The sequence below is a fragment of the Rhinoraja longicauda genome, chromosome 9 (assembly GCF_053455715.1).
Source record: "Rhinoraja longicauda isolate Sanriku21f chromosome 9, sRhiLon1.1, whole genome shotgun sequence".
NCBI classification, from domain to species: Eukaryota; Metazoa; Chordata; class Chondrichthyes; order Rajiformes; family Arhynchobatidae; genus Rhinoraja; species Rhinoraja longicauda.
In genome coordinates, this window is record NC_135961.1 from 32218716 (window position 1) to 32242624 (window position 23909).

Consider the following 23909-nt stretch of genomic DNA (forward strand, 5'->3'; position numbering starts at 1 on the left):
AAAGTGGCATCACGCTGAGATAGGATGGCATCTTTTTTACAAAATTAAATTTATTCAATTAGTTACAATAATATTTACACAACAAGCAATAACAAAACACTCCCCCCCATAATACAAAAAAATGCTAGGCATTTTTACTACTAAACATCAGAGTTGGCATCCGCCCATCTGCGAGAGATGATGGTGCTGCTTGTCGTTGTCCTGCTTGGAGAGGGGAATTTTTCATCTGTGGTTCCACCTCACTGTGCCCAGCAAGGATGAAGTGTCCTCTCCATTTGATTTGGCCACTGAGCCTGGGCAGGTAAATGGGGTACAAACTCGACCTAATAGACTGATTCCAGAGGAACGGCGTGGCTGCTACGTCTGGGGCCTACTCAGTTGCAGGAGATGCCGGAAGACGGATGCACGAGGGATCAGCCAACCGTCTTTAGGGACTCCAGCTCCAGTGCCTTTGGCTCTCCTGAGCCTTACCCACAAGGCAGCGGGGTGCTATTTAACCCACAGCTGGGACCTGGTTGATGGGCGCCAGGACGTGTCCACATGCCGGTGGGCCTGCATGTCGCATCTCTGGGGGCCAAAGTTCCTCCGAGATACCCACGCAGTTTAGCCTGGGACTGAAGGTGGCCCCAGTTACTATGTGTTGCCACGAGGAGGCGCTGCGAGAGTCTTGATGATGCAGAGGTTATGTACTGGCAGGGGGAGGCTTACGCACTCGGCTCCCTTTTTTGCAAAAATTGCTAGCCAGCAGCATCTGGATTTATACCAGGGCACTAGACACATGTAACACCCTGTGGCTCGCATCACCAACACAATAAACATCAAATGACTATGTTACACTGATCTAGGATACAGTCATCCCCTGCGGAGGTGGGGCCATATTGGACCTTGGTACTGAAGGTTAAGATGCACAGGGTTCACAGCGACTTGATCTTATGGATTAAGATCTGGCTTACTGATAGAGCACAGAGGATTGTGGTGGAAGGCTATCATTAGGGCTGCTGTGACCAGTGGAGTTCGCAGGAATCTGTGCTGCAACCTCTGCTGTTTGTGATATAAATGACTTGGCCATAAAGTAGATGGGTTGGTAAAAAAATTGCATACAACCCACCAGATTGCTGGCAATGTGGATCGTGAGGAAGACTGTCAAAGTATACAGCAGGATATAGATCACTTTCAGAAACGGACGAATGGATGGCAGATAGAGTTTAATCCAAGCAAGTGTGAGGTGTTGCACTTTGGGAGGTCAAATGTAAGGGGAAGGTATACATTTAATGGCAATTACAGCATTGATGTACAGAGGGATCTTGGGGTCTGTCTATAACTTGCTGAAAGTGGCGACACAAGTAGATGGAGTGGTGAAGGAGGCATATGGTCTGCTTGCTTTCATTAGTCGGGGCATTGAGTATATGATGCTGAAAACCATGTGGCAGCTTTATAGGACTTTGTTTAGGCCACATGAGCATTGTGTACAGTTCTGGTCGCCCCATTACAGGAAGGATGTGGAAGTTTTAGAGAGGGAAGCACGAGGTTTACTAGAATGTTGCCTGGATTCGAGGGTATCGGCAATAAAGAGAGCTTGGGTTGTTTTCTTTGGAGTGTCAGAGTTGAAGGGTGACTTGATAGAAGGATATAAAATGATGGCAAGCATAAACAGGGTGGACAGTCACAACCTTTATCCCAGGGTGGAAATGTCAAAGACTGGAGGGCATAGCTTTAAGGTGATGGGGCAAAGTTTAAATGAGATGTGCATGGTAACCTTTTTACACAGTGGGTGATTGGTGCCTGGAATGCACTGCAGTGACAATGGTGACGTTTAGGCACTTGGGTATCCAGGAAATCGAGGGATATGGATCATGTGCAGGCAGAGGAGATTAGTTCATCTTGGCATCATATCAGCACGGACAGTGTGGGCCAAAGTGCCTGCTCCTGTGCTGTATTGTACTGATCTATGTTCTTATCTGAATATTATCTTGTTCTTTGTGCTGGACTACATTTGCAATGTTGTGAATGGAATTGATCATTGTACAATTATCAGTTGGTGTCATGATGCCTCAGCTGCTCCAAAACCAATTTATTCCCCAAAACCTGAATTTTGTTCTTTGCTACCAGTGTGAATTACATGCATTTGCTTGAGAAAGATAATGACCTTTGTGCAACTAGTCAGTCATTCAGGTGGAAGCAGGCCCTTTGGCCTAACTTGCCCATGCTGTCCAAGATGTTCCATCTACACTACACCCACCCACCTGTGTTAGGCTCATATTCCTCTAACCCTTTTCTATCCATGTATCTGTCCATATCTATATACTAAAACTCACATTTGTTTGTTTGTTTGTGACTGTACTTCAGCCAAAACTGTACAAGATAGTGCACCATTTTTATGCCCACCTTATTCACCGTTGATGCTTTAATGATAAAAATGATAGTTTTATTGAAATTGATGTTATATTTTTAAAGTTATTCACATTTTAAAGTTTTAAAAAGCCTGCGCATGCGGAGTTGGGGCCGGTCCCCACGTAAAGATGGCCTCCAGACCAGTGCCTACACTTAAGTAAGATGGCGGCCGGGTGACTGCGCGTGCGCAGTTGGGGGAGGATCATCATTTTCGTTCAGCTCCCACTTCCCGCCAAACGCCCGTTTGGTTCCGTGATCCAAGTGAGGGGAGCATCACCGCCGCCGCTCCAAACCCCGGGCGTCTCCATCATGGCCGCTGCTCCGCCCCGGAGTCCCCACCCCACGCTGCCATCACCACTGCTGCCGCTGCTACAGCTCCAAACCACGGGCATCTCCATCATGGCCGCCGCTCCGCCCCGGAGCCCCCGCAATCACTGCTGCCGCCGCTCCAAACCACGGGCGTCTCCTTCACTGCTAGGCCTCAGAGCCCCGCTGATCCATCGCGCCGCCGCCGCTGCTTCTCCTTCCTGCTCTAAACCCCGGGCGTCTCCATCATGGCCGCCACTCCGCTCTCCAGCTCTGCTGAGCCATCACACCGCCGTCGCTGCTCCCGCTCTAAACCCAGGGCGGATCCATCATGGCCGCCGCTGCTCCTGCTGCCACTCTAAACCCCGGGCGTCTCCATCATGGCCGCCACTCCGCTCTCCAGCTCCGCTGAGCCATCACACCGCCGCCGCTGCTCCCACTGCCTCTCTAAACCCCGGGGCGTCTCTATCATGGCCGCTGCTGCTCCCGCTGCCGCTCTAAATCCAGGGCATCTCCATCATGGCTGCCGCTGCTCCTGCTGCCGCTCTAAACCCCGGTCGTCTCTATCGCTGCCGTCGCCGACGAGCCTTCAGCTCCCGCTCAGCATCACCGCTGCTGCTGCCGCTCTCAGCCATGGGCGTCTCTTTCACCGCTCAGTCCCAGAGCCGCCGCCGAGCAGTTAAAGATCAGACTAATTAGACAAAGCGGACCAGCTGCGACCAAACCCCTCCCACATTCGCACAGCGCCCGAACCCCCTCCCCCTCTTCTCCCCCCTCCTTTCCCCCCTCCCTCCCTCCTCTCCCCATCTCTCCTCTCACCCCCTCCCTCCTCTTCCCCCTCCCTCTCCCTCCCTCCTCCCCTCCCTCCTCTCCCCCTCCCTCCTCTCCTCCCTCCTCTCCCCCATGCCTCCCTCCACTCTCCCTCCCTCCTCTCCCCCCTCCTTCCCTCCTCTCCCCCCTCCGTCCTCTCCCCTCCCTAGGAGGTAGATTTAAACTTTAAAATGTGAATAACTTTAAAAATATAACACCGATTTCAATTAAACCTCATTGGCTGGTGTGCAAGACCTCATCGGATGCCAAACATCCTTTGCACCATCTCACCCAGGATTCACAGCAACTGGGACCTCAACGCCTGTCGTCTCATCGCCCTTTCTCCCGTCATGCAGCGACCCTCTGTGGCTCCGGTTTCAACATACTAGGAGCATGGAGAACCAGCTGGGATCAGACATCGCGACCTCCTCAATTCACTGTCGCACCGAACACCACAGCCCTATTCGGCTCGGACATGCCCCGCAAAGAGTGGGTCGCCCTGAACTGGCTCCGCACAGGGGTCGGGCGGTTCAACGCCAACATGCATCGTTGTGGGCTGCGTTCATCAGCAGCCTGCGTGTATGGAGCAGACCAGCAAACAGCGCAGCACGTCATTTTCGACTGCACTGTCCGTCCCCCTGGTGGAGGGGTAGACCTCACGGTCCTCGACAACAGCACATTGTATTGGCTACAGCGCCTGGAGGGCGTTACATAATTTCTGCTGCCTCAAACGCAAGAAGAAGCACACCTAGAGCACCTGTACACTGTACGATCATGCTGCTAACTATGCCCATCTTTTAAACATTGAGACACAAGGAACTGCAGATGCTGTATTCTTGAGCAAAACACAATATGCTGGAGGAACTTATCTGGTCAGGCAGCATCTCTGCTGGGAATGGATAGCCGACTGTTCAGTTCGGGTCCCTTCTTCAGTCTTTCCTTAAACAGGTTTGTGTAATGGTTGTAATATCACAACCCCATATGTGCTTCGTTGCCCTGAGTTCCTTTGCCTCACCTGCCAGGTTTCTTGGATTAAAGACATTGTAGTATGATTCAATAGATCTCCATGCTTGCGTGCTGCCTATTGCCCACTGGAATCTTACCGTTGCAGAACCACTTGTGTGTGTCCCTAACTAACAAGTCTAGGGAGCAATCCATTCAAAATACCGAAAGAGGGAGAGGAGGTGAAAATGTGTTCGGTGATGGAATCTTGGAGCTGGTGGAAATTGTGAAGAATGACCCATGGAAGTGGAGGGCAATGGGGACAAAGTCAAGTCAAGTCAAGTCAATTTATTTGTATAGCACATTTAAAAACAACCCACGTTGACCAAAGTGCTGCACATCTGACCAGGAAAAAAAAAAAGTAAGGACCAGGGGCATTTGTTCTGCATCCGTTCTCCAAAACACAAGGTGCTGGAGGAATCCAGTAGTCAGGCAGCACCTGTAGAGGGAATGGCAGGCGCCGATTGATTCGGATCAGGACTCTGCCTTGTCCTTACCCTCCACAGATTAACACGAAATGTGGTGGGTTTATGGAATGAGCTGCCAGAGGTGATAGTTGAGGCAGGGACTATCATAACATTTAAGAAACAATTAGACAAGTCTATGTATAGGACAGGTTTAGAGGGATATGGGTCAAACGCAGGCAGGTGGGACTAGCATAGGTGGTACATGTCGGTTGGTGTGGGCAGGTTGGGCCGAAGGACTTGTTTCCATGCTCTATGACTCTAAGATGCTGCCTGATCCCGCTGAATTCCTCCAGCACTTTGCTCAAGTTTCTTGCAATTCCTTCACAGTACGTGATAATAAAGAACCGTTAAACCATGCTTGTTGTCCTGCCTATTGCCCACTGGAATCTCACTCAGGACCACAGAACCTGTGGACCTGCCTCGGCTTTCCTTCCACAGATGCTCCCTGAACCCATCACTTTGCTGCAGATTCCAACATCAGGAGGGCATAGGGGCAAAGCGTCAGTGTTGCTGCCTCACAGCACTAGAGACCCGGGTTCAATCCCGACTAGAGGTGCAGTTTCTATGGAGTTTGTATTCTCCCTGTGACCGCGTGGGTCACCAGGTGCTCTAATTTCCAGCCACCCTCCAAAGACGCACGGGTTTGTAGGTTAATTGGCTTCTATAAATTGTCCCTCGTGCATAGGATAGAACCATTGGATGGGTGAGCTGTGGTCGGCGTGGCTGCTTGCTGCGCATTACTTTGTTTAATAGGGTATCGTTGCACAAGTGTCAATAGAAACAAAGACAGGCATTCTGTACCGGTACAATCCGCAGTGAGTGACAAACGTTGTCACCTCTCTTGACTCTGGATGTAATTCCAATTGATGATATCCCCACTTGAGATCAATTTTGGAGAACACTTTACTAGTTGATAACTCTTGTAGGACTTCCTCGATTGTAGGAATTGGGTGTCTTTCTCTGATTATTGCTTCATTGGCTCTCCTCATGTCCACGCACAGTCTGATATCATTATTGGGTTTCGGCACTGTCACTACTGGACTCACCCATGGTGTTGAATGTTCAACTGGCTCGATAATGTCCTGATCAATCAACTCCTTGATTTTAGCTTCTACTTTTCCACGAAGTCCAAATGGCGTTCTCCGCACTGGTTGTGCTATTGGCTTAACAGTTCCATCAACAGCTAACTTCACTTGCCGGCCTTTCAATTTTCCAACTCCTTGGAATACTGAGTGAAATTCCTGCTTCATGTCCTCATATGACTGCATTGAATTGACATGCACTCCGATGTAAAGCACTCCCAGCTCTCGAGCTGTATTTCTGCTGAGCAGGGGTTCTCCTTTCTCCTCTATCACCACGAATTCTGCAACAGCTTTTCTATCACCGACTTCTACGTCAGCCGTGAAACATCCAATGGTCTGCAACGGTTCAGTTGTGGTGTATGGATATAACTTCCTACTACACCTCCTTGACATGCACTTGATTTTCTGCTGTTTCAAGCATTCCCACAGTGATCTGTCAATTACGTTGCAGTCGCTACCAGAATCTACAATCACTGGCACTGTAATACCTCCGATGGTCACTGCAACTTTTTCCAGATGGCTATCATTCAATGCAAACTGATAATCCCTTTTAATAGCATGCTCACCATCCTCATCACTTCCGAACTCATCTTCTACGTGACGGACGTGACTCTTCTTTTTCTGCCACGGTCTGCCTATCTTGTCACTGGACTTCACTTTCTCCCTTGCCTTGGAAGATTCACTTTTGTAATCCCTTGTATTGTCCCTGGCCTTACTTTTGCATTTCTTTGCAAAATGATCTTTGCCTCCACATTTCCTACGCGTTCTACCTTTTGCTGGACAACATGCATCTTTCCCTACGTGACCCATGTTGCCACACCTGTAACACTCAATCTCACGTTCAGGCTTACTTCTTTGTCTCCCGTGGGACAACCAATTAACTTGCCCAGTCTTGGAATCTTTTAATTTCATGCTGTGAAATTGTCCCTCAATAGCTTCCAGTGCTGCCGTAATCGACAAAGCATCATTTAAGTTTAACTCACCACCTTTTTCTAGCAGCCTTCTCCTGAGCTTGTCTGACCTGCAATGCTGGACAACCTGATCCAATATCTGGTTCTCCACATCAGCAGCCACATATTTGCAACCTACAGACACCTGTCTGAGTCTCGTCACAAATTGAGCAACAGTTTCGCCCTCTTCCTGGGTTGTTTTGCGGAATAAATGGCGTTGAAATGTAGCATTCGGTACCACCACATAATGACTGTTCAATGTATCAACAGCTTTCTTATAGTCATCCTTCATACCGGTGTCAGGGAGTGTTTTAAACATTTCTCGAACTGCAGCCCCGCAGTGAAGAGAAGCAACGCTCTCCGCTGTGCCTTCTGCGCCGGCGTACTCTCATCAAGAAAGAGCCCGCGACTGTCGGCGTAGGCCTCGAATTCCTCCAGCCAAGCTTTCCATTTCAAGCTGACAGTACTCGCATCACCCGTCGGATCAAAGTGTGGAACTCCACGAAGTGCTAAGAAATCAGCTCCAGCAACAGCCATAACAACCTTTTTGTAACTTTTTTTTTTTCCAGCAGGTAGTCTCGGATTCAGAATCCAAAATATCCAGAATATCCAAAATATCCTCGTCGCCAATGTCACATCTGTGTCTCAGATGTGTAATAATGAAGCAGACACAATCCGTGGTGATTACATTACTTCGTTTGACTGTTTATTGTTTCCAGGCCTTGCAGCCTTCAGCACACACAGCAAGCACACTCTCCTGCTCTCCAGTCACCTGATACACACATCACCATATTTGCATATCATCATCATGATTCGTCATCATGACATCCCTCCACCCCCCCTCCCTCCATCCCCATCCTCCATCCTCATCCTCCATCCTCTCCCTCCTCCATCCTCTCCCTCCCTCCATTCCCCCCTCCCTCCATCCTCCCTCCCTCCATCCTCCCTCCATCCCCTCCCCTACCTGTGCAAGCTGCTGTTGTACACGGCCATGCATCCGTGGAACTGGTCGACGTTATCTTTAAAAAAAACAAAATCCTCCCCCCCCCCAAAACCTCCGACAGAAAATAAAGCGAAGTTTTAATCACGCATTTGTAACGCCTCTGGTGCCTTTTTCCTCCTCCTGTTCGTTTCTCAATCTCTCTCACTTTCCTTCCCCCTCACCGGACCTCCTTTACTAAGATGGCGGGACGGTAAGTAGAGAGCTTACTGTGGGGAAAGTGGGAGATTCATGTTTAAGTGCATGGCGTGAGCAGGGACATCTTTCCCCTCTCCTCTCCCTCACCCTGGGCAAACGCCATATTCCAGCTCAAGGTGGGATGACGTTAGTTTAACCTTGAATACAACACAAAAGTGCTGGGGCAACTCAGTGGGAAATTGGGAAGGAATTCCCTCCAAAGATGCTGCCTAACCCACACAGTTCGTCCAGCAGTTTTAAGCTCAACTCAAGATTTCCAACATCTGCAGCTCCTTGTGTTTGTCTCTCTCTTTGTTTTTCTTTTAACCTTGGCTGAACATAGGCAGGAGAGTGGGGAGGATGTAAGATAAATTGCATCTTGTTCAATATTGGAGGCCTGAACACTTGTATGTACTGAACAATTTGGCATCTCCCACCTACTCTACAATTCAATGATAGATCAGCCATGATATTATCTCTTTACAACTCTCCCTCATTAACCCTATATCGTTTCATTTGCCTCAAGTTAAATTTTGCAAGTGCTGAATTCTGTTCACAAACTTAAAATGTAGTGGCCAGTTGGAGTCACAAGAGACTGTGGATGATGTAATTTAGAGAGAAAAAAACGGACTATTGTAGGACTCGCCTCGCCACTCACTGGGACTTGCCTCGCCGCTCGCCGGGCCCCTGCCTCACCGCTCGCTGGGACTCGCCTCGCCAGGCCCCTGCCTCGCCGGGCCTCACCTTTCGCTGGGCCTCGCCTCGCCACTCGCCGGGGACTCGCCTCGCCATTCGCCGGGCCCATGCCTCGCAAGGCCCCGCCTCTCGTTGGGCCTTGCCTCGCCGCTCGCGGGGCCCCTGCCTCACCGCTCGCTGGGACTCGCCTCGCCAGGCCCCTGCCTCGCCGGGCCTCGCCTTTCGCTGGGCCTCGCCTCGCCACTCGCCGGGGACTCGCCTCGCCATTCGCCGGGCCCATGCCTCGCAAGGCCCCGCCTCTCGTTGGGCCTTGCCTCGCCGCTCGCCGGGCCCCTGCCTCACCGCTCGCTGGGACTCGCCTCGCCAGGCCCCTGCCTCGCCGGGCCTCACCTTTCGCTGGGCCTCGCCTCGCCACTCGCCGGGGACTCGCCTCGCCATTCGCCGGGCCCATGCCTCGCAAGGCCCCGCCTCTCGTTGGGCCTTGCCTCGCCGCTCGCGGGGCCCCTGCCTCACCGCTCGCTGGGACTCGCCTCGCCAGGCCCCTGCCTCGCCGGGCCTCGCCTTTCGCTGGGCCTCGCCTCGCCACTCGCCGGGGACTCGCCTCGCCATTCGCCGGGCCCATGCCTCACAAGGCCCCGCCTCTCGTTGGGCCTTGCCTCGCCGCTCGCCGGGCCCCTGCCTCACCGCTCACTGGGACTCGCCTCGCCAGGCCCCTGCCTCGCCGGGCCTCACCTTTCGCTGGGCCTCGCCTCGCCACTCGCCGGGGACTCGCCTCGCCATTCGCCGCGCCCATGCCTCGCAAGGCCCCGCCTCTCGTTGGGCCTTGCCTCGCCGCTCGCGGGGCCCCTGCCTCACCGCTCGCTGGGACTCGCCTCGCCAGGCCCCTGCCTCGCCGGGCCTCGCCTTTCGCTGGGCCTCTCCTCGCCACTCGCCGGGGACTCGCCTCGCCATTCGCCGGGCCCATGCCTCGCAAGGCCCCGCCTCTCGTTGGGCCTTGCCTCGCCGCTCGCCGGGCCCCTGCCTCACCGCTCGCTGGGACTCGCCTCGCCAGGCCCCTGCCTCGCCGGGCCTCGCCTTTCGCTGGGCCTCGCCTCGCCACTCGCCGGGGACTCGCCTCGCATTCGCCGGGCCCATGCCTCGCAAGGCCCCGCCTCTCGTTGGGCCTTGCCTCGCCGCTCGCCGGGCCCCTGCCTCACCGCTCGCTGGGACTCGCCTCGCCAGGCCCCTGCCTCGCCGGGCCTCACCTTTCGCTGGGCCTCGCCTCGCCACTCGCCGGGGACTCGCCTCGCCATTCGCCGGGCCCATGCCTCGCAAGGCCCCGCCTGTCGTTGGGCCTTGCCTCGCCGCTCGCGGGGCCCCTGCCTCACCGCTCGCTGGGACTCGCCTCGCCAGGCCCCTGCCTCGCCGGGCCTCGCCTTTCGCTGGGCCTCGCCTCGCCACTCGCCGGGGACTTGCCTCGCCATTCGCCGGGCCCATGCTTCGCAAGGCCCCGCCTCTCATTGGGCCTTGCCTCACCGCTCGCCAGGCCCCTGCCTCGCCTAGCCTCTCACCGGGCCTCGCCTAGCCGCTTCCCGGGCCTCACCTCACTGCCCGCCGGGCCGTTGTGATTTGCTGTTGAAGACCACTGGAGCATGTATGTCTTCAATGAAAATTTAGGTATGTGCAGTTTTAAATGAAACTCTTTCTTCATAACTTAGTCATACATGACCATTGTTCTTTTATGCAATATCCAGAGATTTGGAATGTGTATGGAAAAACCAAAATAGAAAAAACAAAACAAAACAATTTTCTTTGTTGTAAAAAGTGTTGGGAGGTCTGTTCATGAACCATACTGCGACCACATCTTTCAATGTTGGAAGAATGGAAGATGCAGAAAGAGATTCCCGAAGCCGTTTATCGAAAGCATAAGGTGTGGAGTTGAGTCACATCCTCTGTACAGGAGACGTTCTCTGGATATGGGAGGATTTCAGGGACATCAAGAAGGACGCCAGGATCAACCTATTACTTCTGAATGGGTGGTGCCCTGTAATGCTCAACTCTTGAAGTTGTTCAAATGTCACATCAACGTTGAGAAATGCTCCTCTGTAAAGTCGGTCAAATACGTGTTCAAGTACACCTTTGAAGGGGAGTGATCAAGCAGTTTTTGAAGTTAACAGGGATGACAAAATTGCACAGTAATTTACTGGCAGATACATTGGTCCGTCGGAAGCAGTGGGATTAAAATTCTTGGATTTCCAACTCATGAGAGACTCCCCGCTGTCATTCAACTCCAGGTACATCTACCACAAGAACAAGGTGTCATCAGAGTCGATGCTGGTCGGCTGGTGAGAAATGAGGATATCACGAGAACAACGTTAACTGAATTCATGGAATTGTGTTCTCGAGATCAATTTGCAAGAACACTGTACTACGCTGATGTACCCCGATTTTACACATGGAACAATAAGAAATGGCAAAGAAGGAAGGTTGGGAAGATAGTGGAAGATCTTCCAGGTATTTTTGAAGCCAACATTCTGGGACGAGTGTATACCGTTTCTCCAATACAATACAATACAATACAATACATCTTTATTGTCATTGTACCCAGGGGTACAACGAGATTGGGAATGCGCCTCCCAAGATGTGATCTCTACTACTTGAGACTGCTTCTCCATCACATAAAAGGGCCAGTATCCTTCGATTCATCGAGGACACATGACGGACATATTCTTCCTTCCTTCAAAGACGTCTGTATAGAAAGAGGTTTGTTGCAAACTGACGACCATTGGCATTAGACGATGGAAGATGCTGAGCGGACAAGACTCCCCGAAGCAATGAGAGATTTGTTTGTTTTGCTGACGATTGCTGAGATCAACAGTTCTCGACAATTATGGGATCGCTTCAAGAATTCAATGTCTGAAGATTACCTTCAAAGAGAACGGGGAACAGTCGATGATCCAAATATCATGATTTATGAGAGGCATCATGATCAGGCTCGGTTGTATATTCAAGACAAGCTTGTGAATTACAACAAGACACTGAGATACTTATATGTGCCACTACCAAGACATGGAAGGATGAACCTTGATGGTGACAATCCAGAATTGCTGAGTGAACTGGAGTAAAAAGACCTGAACAACAGTGATTTATTGAAGAGAAGGAGCCTCTACTGAATGCTGAGCAAAGAGCAATGTATAACCATGTATGCAGCTGCTTGGAAACATAGAAAACATAGAAAATAGGTGCAGGAGTAGGCCATTCGGCCCTTCGAGCCTGACGAATGTTCCTTCAATGTTTTTCATTGATACACCAGCAGGAATGGGCAAAACAATTCTCACCAATTTGATCCTCTCCAAAGTTCGAGGTCAAGTTGATGTTCCTTTTGCTGTAGCATCCTCTGGTATAGCAGCTACATTGATGCCTGGTGGAAGAACTGTACATTCTCGATTCAAGATACCCATCGAAGTGACCAATAATACCATGTGCAACATTGCGAAGAACTCCAACATGGTTCATTTGATCAGGAGTGTGAGACTGATTGTTCGGGATGAGTGCCCGATGATTAGGAGGGAGAGCTTTGAAGTGGTGGACAGAACTTTTCGAGATCTATGCAAAAAGAACGATGAGCCTTTTGGCGGCATTCTTACATTTTGTTGTGGCGATTTTCGCCAACTCCTTCCTGTTGTGAAAAGGGAAAATGATGCTGATGTTAAAAATTCGTGTATCAAGAAATCCTATTAACGTTCAAATTGTTATATTTTGTTATTCACATTTTAAACTTTAATAAATCCCTTTTCCACTTGCTGTGCCCGTCAGCCGCCCATGCGCAGTAATACCTCCATGTTCAACGTCACAATGGAAACCCGACGGGCGGGAATGGCGGCGCCGCCAGAGAGCCCCTAAAAATGGAGGGTGGGGAGATAAGGGGGGATGGAGTGGGTGACTGGGGTGGGAGAGAAAGGGGGGGAGTGGGTGGGGAAGAAGAGGGGTTGAGGGGATGGAGTGAGGGGAGGGGAGGGTGCAAGACCAATGCAGAAAAAAACACAATTTTAAAGAAAAATCACAATTTTCATTGAGATTTTTATTTATTTTTTAAAGCCATTTATTTTAAAGAAAAAAGCGCGATTTTCTTCCCCCCCCACATCACAATGGCAACCCAATGAGTTGTGGTCCCAACGGGTCCACTTGGTCTAGTACCTTTTAAATTTTGTTAAAGTACCTGCCTCAACTACCTGCTCTGGCAACTCATTCCATATACCCACCACCCTCTGTGCGAAAAGGTTGCCCCCTTGGGCTCCTATTAAATCTTTCCCCTCTCATTTTAAACCGATGTCTGGTTCTTGATTCTGCTATTCTCGGTGAAAGACTGAGCATTTACCCTATCTATTCCTCTCATGATCTTGCATACCTCTCTCTATAAGATCACCCCTCATTCTCCTGCGCTCCAAAGAATAAAGTTGTAGCCTGTCCAACCTCTCACTATAGCTCGGGCTTTCAAGTCCTAGCAATATCCGTGTAAATCTTCACTGCACTCCTGCAGCTTTACTATGGAGTAAACTTGTGTAAATTGCTACATTTTCCACACAGTTCAAGTAAAAGCACTAACTTGTAGCTTCCTCACACCCAGAGCTTAGTTTTAGTTTAGAAATACAGTGCAGAAACAGGCCCTTCGTGCCACTAAGTCCACGCCGACCAGCGATCACCCCTGGCACTAGGTAGGGACAAAGAACGAACGAGGTACACTAGCATGATCCTACACACGAGGAACAATTTACAATTTGTACCAAAGCCAATTAACCTACAAACCTACACGTCTTTGGAGTGTGGGAGGAAACCGAAGCACCCAGGGAAAACCCGTAAGACCACAGGGAGAAAGTACAAACTCCGTACAAACAGCACCTGTAGTCAGGATCGAACCTGGGTCTCTGGTGCTGTAAGGCAGCAACTCTACCGCTGTGCCACCTTCCTCTTCGTGGAGTGAAAACATTTTGCATGGACTGAGGAGCTAGTGCCTGTGCTGCACACTCTGACTTGTACTCGCCTTGGCAACTATTACTCTACACACCCTCTCCACCCTCTCGAGAGGCATGCCAGCTATGTCCATAGCTAGAGTGACCACATTGTGTTGCTCATCCTCAATGTTATCTGCACTTTATTGCTATATTCTCACTTGGCCATTCTTAAACATCCTCCACATTATTTAACTGCCAGCTTTTTTTCTTTTGCAAAGACCCTGGCAATCAGCTGGCAATAAATCAGCTGGCAATCAGATATTGAAATGTTTTGGAGAATGCATTTAGTAATATTAGTCATAGAGTCACACAGCGTGGGAACACACCGACCGTCATACCCCATCTACACTAGTCCCACCTGCCTGAATTTGGCCCAAATCCCACTAAACCTATTCTATCCATGTACCTGTCTAAATATTTCTTAAATGTTGCTTAGAGTACCTGCTATAATAGTTATTAATATTACAGAAAGACAAAAATACTATGCCAATACATGGAAAAGTACATAACAGGAACACGGATAGGTGACGTTTTGGGTTGGGACCTTCAGAGTCTGAAAAAGGGTCACGACCCGAAACATCATCTATCCGTATTCTCCAGAGATGCTGCCTGACCCGCTGAGTTACTCCAGCACTTTGTGTCCCTTTTATGCCCAAGATCATTGGAAGGTTGTTGGGAATGGGCTGCTGCCACGTTTATGATGATGGGAGTCCATCTCTTTTCTCCTCTGCTACGCTGCTGATTTTCAGGTTGCTGATACTCCTTTTATATTGGCTAAATGGCCATGGTTAAAGCCATTCCTTCTTTAAGTGCCATGATGAGCTTGTGAAATGACAGGATTACAAATGTCATTTTTGGGAGGAAAGGGATGGTTTCGACTTTAGAAATAAGGCATGGAAACGGGCCCTTTAGCCGACCAACTCCGCGCTAACCAGCAATCACCCCCGTACACTAACATTATTCTACACATTAGCGACAATTTACAATTTTACTGAAGCCAATTAACCTACAAACCTGAAGTCTTTGGAATGTGGGAGGAAACTGGAGCACCCAGAGAAAACCCACGCGGTCGTGGGAAGAATGTACAAACTCCGTATAGAGGATTGTACCCTGGTCACTGGTGCTGTGAGACAGTAACTATACCGCTGTGCCACTGTGCCTTTCATATGGCTAAATGGTCATGATTAGACCCATTCCTTGTCTGGGTGTCATGTTTGGCTTGTGGAATGTCATGGTAACAAGTTTCATTTTGGGGAGGAAAGGGATGATTTATGGGCGAAAATAGGAACAAGCGCCTGGTATTTTTTTTCTCTCTCTTTTAGAGGCGAGGTTTTATTTTCCTTAAAAGTTAGTGCTGATGAGCTGAAGAAGCACAGACTTCACTTACTCATGACTTATCCTTGTCTGAAATGCTGGGGGAGCTGTTTCACTAATTTTGTGTTGGGTTTAAATACCAGAAGAACCCGATTGCAAGGCTCGACCCAAAGTGCTGGCGCAACTCAGTGGGTCAGGCAGCATCTCCAGTGAAAAAGGATAGGTGATGTTTCGGGTTGGGACCTTCTTCATACAGTTCTCTCTATCGGTGCAATGTCCGAAGTTCTGAAAAGTTGTGTAAAATAACTTGTAAAACATGCTGGAAGCATTATGCTATGCTGATAACACAGACACTTATAGCTGTGTGAACACATTTGTTTAGTTTTTAGGGAAAAAACTGCAGATGCTGGTTTAAATCAAAGATAGACACAAAATGCTGGAGGAACTCAGCGGGTCAGCTAAGACAGTGAGACCCAGTGCAAATTGGAGGAACAGCATCCCATATTTCGCTTGGGCAGTTTACACCCCAGTGGTATGAACATTGACTTCTCTAACTTCAGATAGTTCCTCTGTCCCTCTCTTTCCCCTCCCCCTTCCCAGTTCTCCCACTTGTCTTCCTGTCTCCTACTACATCCTATCTTTGTCACGGCCCCTCCCCTGAGTCTAAAGAAGGGTTTCAACCCAAAACGACACTCATTCCTTCTCTCCCGAGATGCTGCCTGACCCGCTGAGTTACTCCAGCATTTTGTGTTTAGTTTTTAGTTTAGTTTAGAGATAAAACGCAGAAACAGGCACTTCGGCTCACCGAGTCCACGCTGACCAGCGATTACCCATACACTAGTTCTATCCTACACATTCGGGACAATTTGCAGAAGCCAATTAACCTACAAACCTGCACATCTTTGGAATGTGGGACGAAACCGGAGCACCCGGTGAAAACCCACGCAGTCACAGGGTGAAGTACAAACTCCATACAGACAGCACCCGTAGTTGGGATTGAACCCAGGTTACTGGTGCTGTAAAGCAGCAACTCTACCACTGTGCCACGCCACTGTGTCACTGGATTTATATTGTGATATTCTCCCACAGCACTAGGGTAGTACCTGAATAAAAAGGACTGTAACAATTCAAAAGGGCAGCCAACCTTCTGCTTTGGAAGGACATCTAGAGATGGGCAATAAATGGAAACCCTTGCTGGCACCAACATCCTTTTAAAAACATTTCTTAACAATTCTAAGCACTCTTGATAAACAAGAAGCAGAAGTTGGGAGAGCGGCAGCATTTTTCTTTTTTTTTTTCAATTCCTTGAAAGGGGACCCTGTTTTCTGGTTCCAATACACCCGGAATTCTTCACTTATAGATACCGTTGGATTTGGGACCAGTTTTGATGGGGCATCTTGGGTGGTGTGAATAATTAGGGCCGAAGGACCTGTTTCCATGCTGTCTGACAAACACTCCTTAAACTTTCCCTAATTTAATTTGTTTGAAGACTGTTTTGTAGTTAATTGAAAGACCACAGATCTAAAATGCTGCCTCTCCTGACGGATGCTGCCTAAGTTGCCAAATGTTTCTTGCATCTGCTGTTTGTATTTCAGGCGATCTTGCTATGATGACTTTTTGCACACATCATAAAGATGGTGCACCAAAGGAACAAAATGTACTTAAAACAATTTCAATGTCTTTAAATGCAACAAAGCCAGCAGAAATTAAAGTGCCTGGTAAAACAAGGGGAAAGATAAGGTTTAACTTTGGCGCTGTCCCCTCATCTGGGGGAGGACTAAAAGATAACTAAGATTTTAATGAACCATGAATGATAAATAAGAAACAGTAGTAGCTGGGATAGAGCCAGAATTTCTCTCTTTCAGTTTTTTCAATTCCTTGAAAGGGACCTATTTTTTTTGCTTCCAATACACCCAACAGTCTACACTTGGCTGAAGAAGGGTCTCAACCCGAAATGTCATCGATTCCTTCTCTCCAGCCTGTCCCGCTGAGTTACTCCAGCTTTTTGTGTCTCGACAGTCAGAGCCTTTATCCCAGGGTAGAAATGTCAAAGACTGGAGGGCATAGCTTTAAGGTGGTAGGGGCACCAGCATCTGCAGTTCCTTCCTACACATTTAGTCTACACTTGTAGATGAGGTTTTCCTGGATCGGGAGCCGCTGCAGTAGACTGAGCACGCGGGCGGACTGTACTTTGGACTTTTGGAAATGGCGCCAAAACATGGCGGTGCCTGCATGTGTAAATATGCAAAAAGATTCTCACTGAGCAGTTGCACATGCGACAAATAAAACCTCATTGAATACTGTAGGAAGGAACTGCAGATGCTGGTTTAAAACAAAGACACAAAATGCTGGAGTATCTCAGCGGGTCAGGCAGCATCTCTGGAGAGAAGGAATGGGTGACGTTTCGGGTCAAGATGTCTGAAGAAGGGTCTCAACCTGAAACGTTACTCATTCCTTCTCTCCAGAGATGCTGCCTGACCCGCTCAGTTACTCCAGCATTTTGTGTCTATCTACACCAATAAATACTGTTGGATTTGGTCTTGCCTGGATGGGTCATTTTGGGCGGCATGGATAATTTGGGCCGTGAGAGCCTGTTTCAATGCTGTATGACTGACTGTATTTCAGGACATTTTTAAAAATCCATGTCCAGAGGTTGTGAGTAAAATTTAATGTTGCTGTTAAAGAAAAGTCTGTCAATAAAAATGGTATTATTCTGCAGTTTATTAACATCCCTTTATGAATTTTATAGAAAAACAACATTCTTAAAGGATTGGCCTGGCTAGTTGCAGGAAACATGTTCCCGATGTTGTGGGAGTCCAGAAACAGGGGTCACAGTTTAAGAATAAGGGATATGCCATTTAGGACTGAGATGAGGAAAGACTTCTTCACCCAGAGAGTAGAATTCTCTGCCACAGAAGGCTGTGGAGGCCATTTCACTGGATGTTATCAAGAGAGAGTTAGATTTAGCTCTTAGGGCTAAAGGAATCAAGGGATATGGGGAAAAAGCAGGAATGGGGAACTGATTTTAGATGATCAGCCATGATCAAATTAAATGGCAGTGCTGGCTCGAAGGGCCGGATGGCCTACTCCTGCACCTATTTTTCTATGTTTCAATGTTAATATAAACTTTGTTTGTTGGATGCATGATACCCGAGGGGCATTGTGTAAAACTGTGCTGCCTAATTAATTGTTTTCCAGCTTCTTGCGTTCCAATGACGCTATATTGATAAATGGAAGCATGCTTTACATAATGCCACATCTGTGGCATTTTGGCAGTGTTTTTTCTTGCCATGCATACAGTTTAATTGCCTCATAAGATAAGAATAATGAGACGAAGGCAGTCAACAAAGAAACCAGACTGCTATTCCCTCATCTGCTGGAGTGTGTTATTTTGATTTTCATTAATACCTGATCCAACAATTTGCTTGCAATTGTTCCTTCTCTGCACAAGAACTCAAGGGATTAGGAGCAGAAGTCTAAAATTACCTGCCCCCACTTTAATGGCAGCATGGTGGTGCAGCGGTAGAGCTGTTGCCTTACAGCGCCAGAGACCCGGGTTCAATCCTGACCTCGGATGAGGTCTGTGTGCAGTTTGCACGTTCTCCCTGTGACCATTCCTTTTCTCCAGAGATACTGCCTGTCCCACTGAGTTACTCCAGCATTTTGTGTCTACCTCCCTGTGACCACATGGGTTTCCTCCAGGTGCTCCGGTTTTCCTCCCACGTCCCAAAGACGTGCAAGTAAGTAGGTTAATTAGCCTCTGTAAATTGCCCCGATTGTGTCGAGAATGGATGTGAAAGTGGGATGACATAGAACCAGTTTGAACGGGTGATCGATGGTCGGCATGGACTTGGAGGGCTGAAGGGCTGTTTCCGTGCTGTATCTTTCAATCAAAAACCTGCAACTTAAATTAACCGTGACAGGGAGTGAGTGGGTAGATGGGGAGGACAGCAATTTTCAAAGCCTGCACTGCTCTAACAAAATCCAAGGTCATTTTGTGTAAATATTAACTCCAAGAGCACATCAGATGATGGGTTGCACAACAACTTGAAAAGTTTGGTTGTTACTAATGCTGACGGTCAAAGTTTATCTGCCCCTTGTACCATGAAATGGGACTGAATCCAATGTCATGAACTACTGGAGATACAAGAGACCGAATTTGCGGGAACCTTGGGCAAATATCTGCTGGAGGAACTCAGCAGGTCAAGCAGCATCTGTGGAGGTAAATGGACTGATGACACTTTGGCTTGAGACCTTTCTTCACACTGTTACCGTAGCAGTCTGGAGAAGGGTCCCAACCTGAAGCACCATCTGTCCATTTCTTTCCACAGATGCTGTCTGAACCACTTGAGTTCCTCCAACAGTTTGTTTTTTGCCATGTTTTTTTTTGTTGCTTCTTTTAATGGCCTGTGGTATTCATGGTCAATAGCTTTTTTGAAGGAAACGGCTCAAATCTCCAAAGATAATGATCAACAATTTACAAGAGAATTAATTGATTTTATAGAAGATGCCGACTGAAATGTCACCTTTTCATGTTGTCCAGAGATGTTGCCTGACCTGCTGAGTTACTCCAGCACTTTGTCATTTTGTGTATTAACCAGCATCTGCAGTTCTTTGTTTATTATTTCGTTTATGAAAGTTTTCGGATAGTAGACCCCCAATCCCGACAGCTAAAGCCCAGATTCTTGCTACTACACTAACTCCAAAGAAGGAAGACATCTAACTGTTTTCCCATTTTACATAAGTTTGATGTTCTACCATTATCTAACTTGTCTCGAATGACTCTGCTTTCATGATAGATTTTCTTGGAACTGTGGATTTGCGAAGTTTAGTTTGGGTTTTTTAGTTTCGTTTATTATTGTCATGTGTACAAAGGTACAGTGAAACGCTTATTGTGTATGTTATCCAGTCAGCAGAAAGTATATACATGATTGCAATCAAGCCATCCACAGTGTACAGATACAGGAAAAAGAGAATAATGTTTATTGCAAGATAAAACCCAGTCAAGTCCGATTAAAGATAGTCTGAGGGTCTCCAATGAGGTCGATGGTAGATCAGGACTGCTCTCTAGTTGTTGGTAGGATAGTTCAGTTGCCTGACAACAGCTGGGAAGAAACTGCCCCCGAACCTGGAGGTGTGATTATTGTTCTATGCAGAAGGCAACTTTGGGTCACTGGATAAGGAGAGGTTGTATGATTGTATGATAAGTTGTATGATTTACAACTTCTATTCTTTAATAAAAGACATTATTTTATTGTAAAGAACAATAAAAACTATAGGGCCACATAGCAAATCACTGTTGAAAACTAGGGAGTACCAGGAAGAAAGGAATGAGTTGATGCCAGGTATATTTAGTTTAGTTTAGTTTATTGTCATGTGTACTGAGATAGTGAAAAGCTTTTGATGTGTGCTAACCAGTCAGCGTGATGACTTGTAAATGATCACAACTGAGCCAACCACAGTGTGCAGATACATGATAAAGGGGATAACATTTAGTGCAAAGTAAAGTCCAATTAAGGTTTGTCCGAGGGTCTTCAGTGCGGTAGATAGTAGCTCAGGACCACCCTCTAATTGGTAATAGATGGTTCATTTGCCTGATAACAGCTGGGAAGAAACTGTCCCTGAATCTGGAGATGTGCATTTTCACACTTCTGTACCTCTCATCTGATGGGAGAGGGGAGGAGAGGAAGTGAGACTGATCCTCGATTATGCTGGTGGCCTTGCCGAGGCAGCGTGAAGTGTAAATGGAGTCAGTGGAAAGAATTTAATGTATCCACATCTCATTTAATTTTGCAGGAATTTCATCAATAATGTCGCTGACTGTCTTGGCATATGAGCGTTACCTCCGGGTGGTGAATGCAACGGCGATTGACTTCCCCTGGGCTTGGCGGGCCGTCACTTATATCTGGCTGTACTCGTTGGCTTGGAGTGGAGCCCCATTAATTGGCTGGAACAGATATACTCTGGAGGTCCACAGACTTGGCTGCTCAGTGAACTGGGACTCGCAAAGCCCCAGTGACACTTCATTTATCCTCTTTTTATTCCTGGCATGCCTGCTTGTCCCTGTAAGCGTCATAGCTTACTGCTATGGGAATATTTTATACACCATGATAATGGTAAGTTAAAACCTTTTCTGTCCAATGTAAGGGGACATTCAGAGTGAACACTGATGAAAACTGTTTACTATTGAAGACACAAGCAGCATCTTTTCTTTTCATGTTAGTCTAGATGTTCTGAAAGCCTTTTTACAATTGCTGTTGTAATGACAATGTTTTTTTGTCAGATGACGGGCAGACATTGAGGGTGCCCACTCACCCGTGGTCTGATTGAGTCAATAGGAGCTTCTGCTTCAGTGCTATGCTCTTCATAATAAGATCATGTCCTATGAGCAGAATTAGGCCATTCGACCCAGCGAGTCTACTTCACCATTCAATTACGGATGATTTAACTTTCCCTCTCAACCTCATTCTCCTGCCTTCTCCCCAAAACCCCTGACACCCTTACTAATCAAGAATGCGTCGATCTCCGCTTTAAAAATACCCAGAGACTTGGCCCCTCCAGCTGCCAGTGGCAATGAATTCCACAGATTCACTACCCTCTGACTAAAGAAATTCCTCTTCATCTCCTTTCTAAAGGTACTTCAGAGGTAACCCTAGAGCAGGAAAAGAGAAACTACCTAGTACTGCACCATTCACCAACTCTTTGGCCCCTGTGCTGTAATTATTTGTGGAGATGTATGCATATACTGGGTCACTGTTGTTGAATAAAATCCAGAGTGACGACACTGGGAATTCACAGTGTTGGGTGAAGAACCTTGGGCATTGCATTCCTGCATGAATCAGAACCTTCCCCAATAATCAGGATGCACATCCAAGGAAAGCAATCTTATCTGGTTTATCTATTTCCAAATATGACCTCGGCTTTCTTGTTCCTGCAGCTTCGAAACATTCAAGACCTCCAGACAACCCGATTTGCAAAGATCTTAACGTACGAGAAGAATATGTCCAAGATGTGCTTCTTCATGATCACTGTTGCCTTTTTGTGTTGGCTGCCCTATGCCGTGACATCCTTTATGGTGGTTTACGGTTACACCGATGCCATTACGCCCACCGTAGCCATTATAGTTTCACTACTTGCTAAATCAAGCACAACAGCGAATCCCATCATTTATACTTTCACGAGCAGAAAGGTAAGTCGTGATACTTACCATCCTCGATAGAAGGAACAGCTCATTTTGAATTCCCTCACTTTAGCCTGGTTGTTGGAGAGTGAATAATCTGAGACAGCTTGCATGTTCTTCACCACTGTGATGACTTCTAATTCTTATATCCCCATCACCTCACCTTTATCATGAACATTCAGTGGCTTTACATCACCTGAACCCATCAGGAAGGCTTCCAAGCCCTCTGTTGTTAATTAAACGGAGACACAATTAATTTAGTTTAGGGGCACAAATTGGAAAAGGCCTTCGGCCCATCGAGTCCATGCCGACCAATCCCTGTACATTGGCATTATCGTATACACTAGGGACAATTTACAATGTTTACTGATGCCAATTAACCTACAAACCTGCACATCTTTGGAATGTGGTAGGAAGGTGGAGTACCCGGAGAAAACCCATGCCGTCATGGGGAGATCGTACAAACTCCAAACAGACAGCACCTGTAGTCAGGATGGAACCTAGGTCTCTGCCACTGTAAGGCAGCAACTCTATCACTGTGCCATTGTGCTGTCCTAGTTGAAGTTCACCTCAACTATCACTCCTCTGCTTGGCAGAACTTGCCCTCCCCCTTAACAATTTTTTTTGGACTCCTCTCATTTTAAGTCAAAGGTGTAGCCATGGACACTTGCATGGGCCCCAGATGTGCCTGTCTTCTTGTTCATTGCAAAGATCACGCCTTGCTGCAAATATACCCCGGCCCATTTCCCAACTCTTTCTCAGTACATCAATTGCATTGTGGCTGCCTCCTGCACCCATGCAGAACACATTGATTTCATTAACTTTCCTCTTAACTTCCACCCTGCTCCAAGTACACTAACTATTTCTGACATTTCTCTCTCCTTTCTTGATCTCTCCCTATCTCCATCACGGGGACCCAAAGCCACAGTCAAACGTGGGTCTCTAGGACTATGGGGACATAACACAAACTTCAGTGCCACCCTTACTGTTCTTACATCATGTATAGGCCAAATCAGAAACATAAATCAGTTGGGTTTTGTGATAATCCAGTAGCTTCAATCCATATTTATCTAATCAACTGAGTGCAATTTTCCTGCCGATTTGATAGATATGTTAATCCAGGTATTGTGTAGGAAAGAACTGCAGATACTGGTTTAAATCGAACGCAGACACAAAATGCTGGAATAACTCAACAGGTCAGGCAGCATCTCTGGAGAGAAGGAATGGGTGACGTTTTGGGTCGAGACCCATCTTCTGACTGATTAGTCTGAAGAAGGGTCTCGACCCGAAACGTCACCCATTCCTTCTCTCCAGAGATGCTGCCTGTCCCGCTGAGTTATTCCAGCATTTTGTGTCTGCCTTTAATCCAGGTCTTTATATTCTTGGACCAGTAATCTGCTGCAATACTACGGAATTGGACTACAATTTCATTGGACTTTATTCCTTGGAGTGCAGAAGGATGAGGGATGATCTCACAGAGGGGTGCATAAGACCATGAGAGGACTAGGCAGGGTAAATGTAAGTGCCGTCAAATGCTCATCCA

The 23909-nt window shown here is 47.8% G+C and overlaps 1 protein-coding gene across 1 annotated transcript in view; it reads left to right on the forward strand.

Moving 5' to 3' along the window:
• opn3 (opsin 3) overlaps window positions 1-23909 on the forward strand; it is a 29785-nt gene that overhangs the window by 4886 nt on the left and 990 nt on the right. Inside the window, exons 2-3 of the mRNA XM_078405852.1 lie at window positions 20983-21302; window positions 22124-22375. Coding sequence (XP_078261978.1) covers window positions 20983-21302; window positions 22124-22375 — 572 coding nt within the window. The remainder of the gene's footprint in view (window positions 1-20982; window positions 21303-22123; window positions 22376-23909) is intronic.